This window comes from Dendroctonus ponderosae, unplaced genomic scaffold (genome assembly GCF_020466585.1).
Source record: "Dendroctonus ponderosae isolate FM_Combo_2020 unplaced genomic scaffold, Dpon_F_20191213v2 Dpon_F_20191213_1, whole genome shotgun sequence".
Lineage (NCBI taxonomy): Eukaryota > Metazoa > Arthropoda > Insecta > Coleoptera > Curculionidae > Dendroctonus > Dendroctonus ponderosae.
The window spans coordinates 45388981-45399253 of NW_026017110.1; the positions used below are offsets into that span (position 1 = coordinate 45388981).

The 10273-nt window shown below is 39.8% G+C and overlaps 1 protein-coding gene across 3 annotated transcripts in view; it reads right to left on the reverse strand.

The window, feature by feature from the left end:
• Window positions 1–1512: 1512 nt before the first annotated feature.
• The window catches only part of LOC109535306 (UDP-glucosyltransferase 2), an 18063-nt gene continuing 9302 nt past the window's right edge, over window positions 1513–10273 (reverse strand). For 2 of the 3 annotated variants that reach the window (XM_048667501.1, XM_048667504.1), the window contains 7 exons: window positions 8880–9083; window positions 8687–8817; window positions 8372–8629; window positions 8071–8313; window positions 2173–2398; window positions 1886–2118; window positions 1513–1831 (listed from right to left, as the gene is read on the reverse strand). In XM_048667501.1, the coding sequence (XP_048523458.1) occupies window positions 1547–1831; window positions 1886–2118; window positions 2173–2398; window positions 8071–8313; window positions 8372–8629; window positions 8687–8817; window positions 8880–9081 (1578 nt within the window). In that variant the 5' untranslated portion in view covers window positions 9082–9083 and the 3' untranslated portion in view covers window positions 1513–1546. Of the gene's footprint in view, window positions 1832–1885; window positions 2119–2172; window positions 2399–8070; window positions 8314–8371; window positions 8630–8686; window positions 8818–8879; window positions 9084–9710; window positions 9805–10273 lie in introns of those variants that run through there. The other variant, XM_019901192.2, reaches the window with a different exon arrangement.

The following is a 10273-nucleotide window of genomic DNA, read 5'->3' on the forward strand; positions in this document are numbered from 1 at the left end:
AATCAGGGCCTTCCAGGGGCACTCAGAGCACAATAACTGACACTTTCCCAAGCATCAAGTAAATACCGAGGAAAGGCGTTTGTACGATACACACAGCACAAGAAGATACAAATGGAGCACGAGTTAATTAACGGAGCAATGGAGCACGAGTGGATAATAAGGAGATTACACAGGCACTAGCTTGTTTGCAGTTAACCATTCAAATGTTTGGTGTTGTGTGGATTATTTATGTAAACACCAAACCCCGCAGAATTCGAAGTTATGAGAACAGGTTGACATGTCGAAAGTACGTTGCGCAGTCAACGAATTTTTTGAAATGACCGTTTACTCTTGTCTATCTTATTGACCCTCCCCATGGTTACCGGAGTTTTAAATAATTACGAAGCAACAGGTATTTGCGCAATGTTAATTAGGCAGATTACCTTGAAAAACATTGCTGCCGTATTTCTGATATAGTTTTTTGCAAAATTCTCAGTTTTTAATAACAATTAATTTCTTTTACTATTTCTTCTGTACTCCTATAACAGCGCCAGACAACACCTCTAGAGGAATTACGCCAATTTTGAATCACCCTGTATATGAGCAACATGGTTACTGTTAGCAAATTATTTTGTTGGGCATTTGGCTGCAAAAAATGTTTGTGATTTGAAAAGAGAATCCTTCAGTGCACAATTCTTCATCAAAAGTAATCAAGAGCTTAAATTAAATTTTAACCAAGGTAGTTAAGGGTGTTAAGGAAACGAAATTTATGATTATCTTACAAGAACGGAGGGTGAGCGGTAGCATCCACGTACATGGAAGTCCCATATAACGAGTACACCTAGTATGAGCACCTGGGAATGAGCGTCACTAACAACCATGACTTCACTCAGGAAGTCGGAATACGAGTTGAACGAGCACGAGCCGTTTTCATCAACATGAAGAACATTCTCTCTAAAACTCAAGATGCGACTGGTTAGATGCTATGTTTTCTTTGTACTCCTCTATGGAATGGAGACGTGGACCCTCAAAAATGTCAATACAAAGAAAATAGAGGCCTTTGAAGTGTGGGTTTATCGAAGTTTGCGTGGAGTCTCGTGAATGGACAAAGTAACGAACGTTGAAGTCATGCGAATAATGGATAAGGAAGCAGAAGTGATACTTTCCATCAAACGGCGAAAACTGTGGTACTTGGGCCGCGTCATGAGAGGGGAGAAGGTGGTGCTGCTTACCAATCAACTGGTGCAGCTTATTATATTATGCAGCAGCAGAATCCAAAGAAAGAGAAGAGCTGGTCGCCGACGCATATCTTGGCTGACAAACCTAAGAGAATCGTATCAATGCACATCCATCTAGTTTAGAACAGCGACTTTACAGATGCCTGCAAAACCTGCAATGATAATTGCCAAACTTCAAAACGGAGAAGGCACTTGAAGATCAAACTTTGTGTGCACAATTCAATTTTCGTTTCAATTCGTTATTCGAAACGTCTTCAACAAATCCAATCATTTGAAATAGTAATAAAACTCTTAATACCATTTAAATAATTTAATTTGTACATCCCAAATCACTCAACTTTAATACTCTTCCTTGGCAAATCTATGCTCACTTCATCCTTGGGCAAAATGCGCATTAGCCTTAAGAGCTTCTTCGTCGTGTAGTAGATCCCTATTAAAACTAGGGCTAAAAACACCACTACATCTAACGAATAGTAGTCTATCACTCCCATATGTCGACTAGGAGACTGCAAATGCACCGCTCCCTTGTGTCTCAGCACGTACTCGGTCCAGTACACTGCTTTCTCCAGAGGAATCTCCGATTGGTCCAACAGCAGCTTCTGGCGGTGCTTCACCTATAAAGCGGATGCGTTAAATCATTCTAGTATCAGTAAGTATGTTGAACTCACCTGCGTTTTGTATCTGGGATCACGAATCACAGTTTTGATAGCTCTTAGCAGACCCTCAGGGGTGATGGTAAAAAGATCAAGCTTAATCGCATACCCATCAGCTTCGGCTTTGGCAGCATTGGAATCGTGATCGCAAAATACTGGCAAAGACACCACTGGCACGCCATGATAGACAGTTTCAAACATGCTGAGAAGTCCTCCATGGGTCACAAATGCCTTCAGCTTAGGATGACCTAAAAATGTTCCAACTTGGGGTTTTCTGCAGTCCGATTTTGCTTGTTACTAACCCAAGACGTCCTGCTGGGGAAGCCATTTGCCCAACAGGACATTGCTAGGCAGGTCAATGAGGTCATCCCCTTCATATTTCCAGAGTACCCTTTGAGGCAAATTGCGAAAGACGATCATCAACAAGGCTCGGAAGTAATCCGGAAAGTTACTAGCTTTTACCGACGATCCCATGCTGAAGTAAATGAACCCTGCGTCTCCTGCACCTTCAATAAAGTTTTCCAAGTGCTGGAAGAGATTTGAAAACGATAAGATTTGAGAAAAGTACTGACAGTTATTGATAACTATCTTGTTGAATATCTGGCTCTTTCATAGCTAATAATGTTCTTATGTAAAAGTTATGAAAAATTTGCAAATTAAATCAATTGTTCTAAACGTCCCAGTAGCCAAAGTATCTCGACTAGATAGCATAATTTTGTTGCCCCGATTGTTATGCTAATACAACCTTTAGATGCAACAGGGTGGAACTGAACTACAATAATAATTATTCCATTGTTTAAAACATTTGTTAATGCAATTTTTAACGTAAAATCGTCATTTGCACCTGACACGCCAACTTCAAATAGTGGAAGTTGGTAACCTCAGAACCTCAGTAACATAATAAATTTTGGAAACTTTAACCTTATAATTACTTGCAATTATTTTTCATAAATAACGATAACATTAAGAATCATGTTAACTGATTCATTAAGAGACTTGGAAACTAGTTTCTAATACAGAACATTAGTTAAGTTCAACAATTATTGAGCAATGGAAATAATCATATTTTGCAGCTATTACTAAGAACTAAGTTTTGTCTAGAACAATTAGTACATATGTAATTAAATGGTGAGCTTTAAACATTTGGACGTGTTAGATACTATGTCTCTTGTGCCCCACTGCCTTTGAATCACTAATAATTGCTATCACATTTTCATCACAATTATGTCACAATTTATTCAGGGGATTTGGCAAATTTTACTGTTAGCGGTTGGCAATAGACGAATAGCCATTTGTGATATGTCCTGATTCTCATAGTTGCTTTTCTATTCGACTAATCATCTGAGCATTAGGGAGATGCATGGAAGAGTATAGCAGGCAATTTTGTACTGATTTTCTTTTCACCTTTTTTTTAGCCTTCTATCCTTGAAGTGGTCTTTTTGCAATTTTGTTTGTTGAACATAATTCCTGACACTGCTGAGCTGAAGCAACTAGTTAAACAAAACTCACTTAGATCGCAGTGGAACAATAGGGTCAAATTTCTAGAGGAACTTTGCATTTTCAGAGGCTTGCTGTGAAGTACTATAACCAAAAATTGTTTGTCCTTCGACTAATTTTTTAATTGATCTTAATTTTTGTTTGGTTTGACATTAATAGTACTTTTAAATATTTTTAATGCTTACAATGGCGCGTTCTCTCTTGACGCACTTTTGATTAAAGGGGAGACGGCAGACAAATGTTTTATGTTTTTGTGGAAATCAAATATTTTGATGTTCTATTCAACAACTTTATCTTCTTTAACATTTACTCTCGCATCTGATTTTTCTGGATGCACAAAGCATTAAAATCTGTGTCTTTCTCCTTCTCCGTCTATTCCGGTTTGGTGTTAATTTTCGTGTCATATTTTCGTTTTCCGGGTAGGCAACGAATAAAATTGTAAGTCGACCATCTATGGTACTTTCGATTGCATTGAGTATGGAACTCCAATTTTGTAAATAAATTCGTGGATTATCAATGTGCCCGTTTTCCTCGAATGTCCCAGTAACATAGCAGAATGTGATAGAACTTACGTCAGCAAAGAGCTAAAGACACTAGACGATTGGCTCCAGGAGTTCATGCAGATATTAGACTACCAAAAAGTGTTCGGCTTTCAAACATACAACAACGGGTATTGGATATATTTGGCCTACCACGAGTACTTGGATAATTGCAAACAACTCAGACAACCGTAAGTAATATTCCTGTGGTGTGTCATTCAAGCTGAGAATGAAAACCTATAGTAATCCTTTATAAACAAGTCGTTGACAGTATGGTCAAATACCAGCAGTAATACAATAAAGAAGACAAATTAATAAAAAGTGTTACTTATTTCTAGACCTGATCGGGAGCCAAGAGTTTATTAGTTGTAATCCTCAAAATTTTCAGACAACCAAACGACCTGTAAACTGTGAATTTCGCTAATGTGAGTTTAAGTAAAATAAACTTACATATGATTGATCAATGAAAAGCTTTCGGCACCATCAGCGCCGTCATAAGTTTATAATGTAAGGTAGTGCAGACTTCGAGGCGCACTTACTTACATTCTACAATTGCTTACTTCATAAGCTCATGACGGCTCTGATGATGCCGAAAGCTTTGCATTGTTCCAATATTTTCCCATGTTGGAACTCAATAATGTGGGACATGGCTAAGAGCAATAAATGGTGGCAGCAACCAGTTTCCGCGCCTGTGTAAATACATTGGTAAGATAACGTGCATGTTTCGGTATTGCTAATTTGAAACCGGAAGCTACAATGCAGCAGCAAAGAAAAACCTGCACTCGACGTCCACCGGTGGGTAAAAGGAACCATGCACAACTGGCGCCAGCTATGCAAGCCCAGATGCAGACGTTCAGGGCGCAGATTTAATTAGTAATTTACTGCACTCATGAGCAGCCATGTCGGGGCTGCAAATACCCAAATCTTTGTGATTCAGGTCCTGGAATGTCAATGGAGTCAAGGGCAAGAAGACAGAGCTCCAAAACTTCTTGGAACGACATTATGTGTACGTGTTCCTAACCAGGAAAGGGTACTGAAACCTGGAGGAAGGTTCACACTTCCGAGCCACAAAATACACAGAGATGATAGACCAAGTAGAGGGCGGAAGCGCACTAGTCGCAGTGTAAAGGTCTATACAGCACCACGAGATCGTAAAACGGTCGACATGTCTGGCGGAATCCATAGTTACGTCCAGATGGAAACGTTGGAGATCAGAGTCGGGTCCATAGGCGTCAGTCCAAACGCTACGTTGAGACTCGAGGATGTTCGAAGGCTTTCCGCAGTTCCGACAGCCCAAATGGCGAAAATTATTCCCTGGTTAAAAGCCAAAATCAAGGATGAAACCGCATAAGACACAGCGCTATGTGAACGCAAGACCCACACCTGAAAAAGAAAGCTAACCGCTTCCACAATACGATCATGGAAGACATGGGAATACTTCGATCGCAACTCTGAGAAAATCACATCGACGAGATAGAGCCTGATGATTTAATAAGAGGACTCTGGAAGCTCGTAAGGTGCCTCACAACAGGACCATGGAAGCGAAGTCCATCAATCCAAGAATCCGACATCACCAATATGTATCCCTAGGAAAAATCTGAGGTCTTTGTCACCCACCTAGACCTCTAGTTTCGAGAAAACCCAGTTGATCACCCAGAACAAGAGAAGATAGTCAATGAGCTGGTAGCCGCTCATGTCCGAAACGGGCAGGCCACCAGACCCAGAAGAATAGAACGAGATCATCCGGGGCATCATTAAGGGGGCCAAGAGAAAAATGCACCCCTGGACACGATGGAATCACAAACGAAGTCCTCAGAAAGCTATGGCAAACAGCTATTGTGGACCTTACCACGGTCGCAAATGGAATCTTAGACCTTCTGGAAGGAAGCAATAATGGTATTGGTACCCAAAAAAGGCAGAAAAGGCAAGAAATGCTTCTCACGTCCTCAAGTCGGCACGGCGCATCAGTCTACTGTCCACATCAGCAAGGTGAGGTGTATCCTGAACCGTCTGTAGTATAGAATAGAAGACAAGCAAGTGTAGCTGGCTGAGCAACATGGATTAAGACCGGGACGCGACACAAACACTCTCACCACCAGGCCAGCAACAAAAATCCTGCAGCAGTTAAACCGCCGACGCAATCTCAAGTAGTCGTTTTGGACATAGCTTAGTCGTTTGACAGGCTTTGGCACCAGGACCTAACTGCCAAGACGATCAAGGCAGAGTTTCTTGAGTACCAAATCCAGCTAATGCGCAGCTACTTGCCAGGACGCAGCTTCCAAGTCAAAGCCGCTGATGAGATGTCAATTATCATAACGTATGGAAATAATCCAACGACAAAAGAAACGGAGTACTATGTCTATGCAGATGATGTAGCACTCACTGTGATTCGAAAATATCCCGGAATGAAAGCCAAACTGAGCAGGGCTTGGAAAATGATTGAGCTTGGAGAAGACGCAAGCCATAGTTTTCGCAGAAGGAAGGCAACCACTTCAAAGCCTACTAGAACTCCGAGGACAAAGGTTACTAGCAGGCTTATTTGTGGTAAACGTCTAGTATGATACGACCAGTTGTTAGCCACAGTTGCTAAAACAAGGTACCCGCGCCATGCCTACTATCCAATGCCGACAGGTAAGCTCCTCCTGGAAACCAGGGTGAGACATTACAAATAGCTGATATGCCTGGTGCTGACCTATGGATCGCCTGCCCGATCCACGGCCAGCATCACGCAGAAACAGAAGTTGGCAGCTCAACAAAACAAACCTACAAAACATAATCTGGAGAATAGCAGCAAAGGCTTCATCCTATGTCAAAAACAGCACATTCAGATGCACATGCTAGGCCATATCAGGAAGTTAACATCAAAGTTCATAGACCCGGCAAAACAAGAATCCCACCCTCAAGGTTTCTTGCATTAAAACGTTTTGGGGGACTCTCCCTGCGAACACAGCGTAAAAAGAAGATGTGGACCAAAAACGATGACTAGTTCCTGCACCCAATTGAGGAACATGACTGAAATGACTAAATAGGTATAAGTTAGTTTGCAGGAGGTTGCAAGGAGAGAGGATGTATTAGGTTCAGTTAGGATTAGGTTAAATTAGATTAAGTATATCAATTAAAATGATGTTAGTCTTTAAGGTACCCATAGATTATGTAGCAGAAAGGAGGTGTAATCCTAGTCTGGTAGTAAATATGTTCAAATTTATTAGTTTTTTTCTCATAGGCTAAACCGAGCCTATGAGAGCTAGTAGGCTGGAAACAGGTCCCGGGAGTGCCTAAGGTTGACACACCTCAAAAGTTCCAATGGTTTACATCACATATTATTATTTACAGAATACATCAACATTTGCTTTTTAAATATTGAGGCAGAATAAGGCATCATGAACAAATCAACTGTATTCTTGGCAAGCCCGAAATACCTCCAACTGAGTCTGCGTGACAATAGTCGCAAAGTCATAAGGTTTCTTGTTAACTTGCGGAAAAGAGCTTTGGAAAACAACATTTTTGCACGAAAACCCACTGAGAAAAATTGTTGATAAGGCAATTTTTTGTAAGGTGTTTATTTTGAACTTGAATTATCACGCTTGGTCCTGATAATAAGAAGATAATTATTAACAAATTAATCAAATAAACGTTGTATTATCGTTGGAATTTGGATTTATTTTCTTGGCTGGGTGTAATTGTTAACTTTTTTTTTCTTGGGCTCTAGTCACAGTGTGAATCAAAAATTTTTTTACCAATTATGAGTATGCATGAATTTTAAAATCTGATGATGGCGCTGTTGTCTCGCCGAGAGGTAACGAAATAAATGATATACAAATTGTTTCACACTATGACTGGAGCCCAAGAAAGAAAATAATACAGTTATCTTTAGAAATTAAGCTATATTATAATATAGGTTAAGTGTTAAGTGTAAGTTAAATTGAAAATAATGGAATTGCGAATTTGCATAACCCATTATTTGTGTCCAATTTTCATCTCCATTCGTCATTTACTTTCAGTTTTTTCCTTAATTTTGGAAAATTTCTAGTAGCCCACAATCGACTTAGACCGGCTAAGCACTGAAGTCACTAATTTAAGATGATATGTAATGATTTAAATTTTCTAAACTCAAGAAATGAACACGTTGCAATCCCCAAACGTATTAATTCAAGCAGGCTTTACCTCCGGTAGTTTTTTCGCAGGCTTGCAGTGTAAGCAAGCAATTTCGGCAACATTGGGTAGAAATGGTCTTGGATATGTAAGCACTGGATGTCCATTTTGCAAAATGAAGCTCACATTCCGGGACATGTCGTAAATTCCTGGCACATCCGGACCAAAGTATTGTCGCACTATATCCTGCAGTTTCCCTCTGGTCATCACTGAATGCATTATATTGGCTACCATGTAGAATCCAAAGTTTTGCACCTGAAATTCCGATTACTATATCAAATCCAAAGGTATTGCTAGTTCTCGTTTTAAGTACCCGCTGTATAAAGTTCATGGTATCACTAAAAGGTCTGGCCAGAAACGGGGTGACGGAGTATAGAGTGGGATTCCCTGCTGTGGATAATGATCCCATGTACATTCCCACTGTGTTGATATAGATGAAAGGGGCACCATAGAAGTGGACAAAGCCCATGGCGCATTCGGGATATGCCCCGTCCAGCACCAGAAGGTCAAATTTTAGCCCAGATCGCAGAAATTCTTTGGTCTCAGGATCCGAGAGTAGAACGTCGCAGGCCTGCAAAATTCTGCCGTTTAAGTCCTTTACAAACCCTTTTAGAGCTGTGGCAACTACCTCGTATCCAAATTTGATCATATCTACAAAAGGTACCGGTTCTTCGCCTTTAATTCTGGCGCCCACCAAATCCCAATTGGTGAAGTTTCTAACATAGACCACATAGCTGCTAGGAGTAATTTCCTCAAGACCTGAAAAGCAATCAAATTTAGCAAGCTGTACTTAAAATAGCTTCGCTAGTTAGTACGAATACCTTCCAGGTAGAAATCGCTAGGAAAGGCGTTAATAAATGTGATGTTGTGACCCCTAGGTATCAGTCCTCTCGCCAATTCCCAGAAAGGAATTTTGTGAGACTTGGTACCGCCCATAGTAATCATCAGCACATTTGCACAGGTACAATGGTGTATCACAGCCAAGGTAACAAGGGTAACTATTTGAAAGCATCTTGACAACATTTCTGCAACAAACCTGTAGGTGAGGTTTTCCCTCAATGTGGTAAATCAAGAGCATTTGATGAATGTTGCTCAATGCAGGGAATAAGAGGGCTGCTGATAAATAAACCGCATACGCGTGATACCTAATTAAAGATGCATTGTTCGTTCGACCTTCACCTTCAGATGGAAGAGAACTCGCGTAACGGCGCAATGTACGGGTCCGTTTCACTTTCTTTAAATACCTGCCACCGAGATTTTAAACAAAGAAGATATTACCGAAACCACGCGGAACACTTTCACTGGAAACTCCTCTTGATTCGATCAGGAAATTCAGTATTAGAACTTTATTCAGGATTGTAAAATCTCCAATTTGACTTAATTTGTGTGATTAATGTATGCTTTAAATAGTTTACTTTGAAAAGCCAAAATAGCGCCAAAGGTATCCCGATGAAATGTTTGAAACAAGAGAAAGTTTAAATTATGATCAGACGATTTGAGACCCAATATGTGGTTTTTACATTGCTTCTATTTTTGTAGTGATTATAAATAGCATTTTGATGTTTTTTCGCAATGTTAATAATTGTATATTTGTTCAATAATATAAGGCATGATTCTGATTAAAACGACTAAATTTAAATAAAAAAAATTACCTTCGATGTGCAAACCTCTCAATTGAGTTCTCTTCTTCAGGCACCAAATGTCCAGTTTTAGCGACAGGAAAACCTGTGGTTTCTGCCTGACTCGCTTTTGCGAAATAATACACTGAAAGATTCCATTTAGTCGCTAAAATCCCGCTCTTGTCTCAGTTTGGAAACGTTTTAAATTAAGGGTTTCACATTCTAAATGTCGATTTTTTCCTGGCTTAAACACTGAAGATGCCAGATGGAAAGAGTCAATCTATTTGGTAAATGCGGGTTTTTTCCTTGGCTCTCATTAATTTAAAATTAAGAGGCTGGAAATTCTAAATAAAAGGTTTTTGGAGTTCAAAGAGTGAAGGATTCATTATATTTCAAGGTAAAAATGTTATTTCTGCCTGCGTCTCTTTTGAAAACTAAACTGTTGAAAAAATCTATTAAAACGCGTTTTATTCTTTACTCTCAAGCGTTTTATAATTAGTCTTTTGTGGTTCAAATACGATTTTTTTTTGTTTCAAAAGTGAAGAACCTCCTTTTAGGTATTCCGGGTTAAACTGTGGTATGTTTCTTTCTTCGTT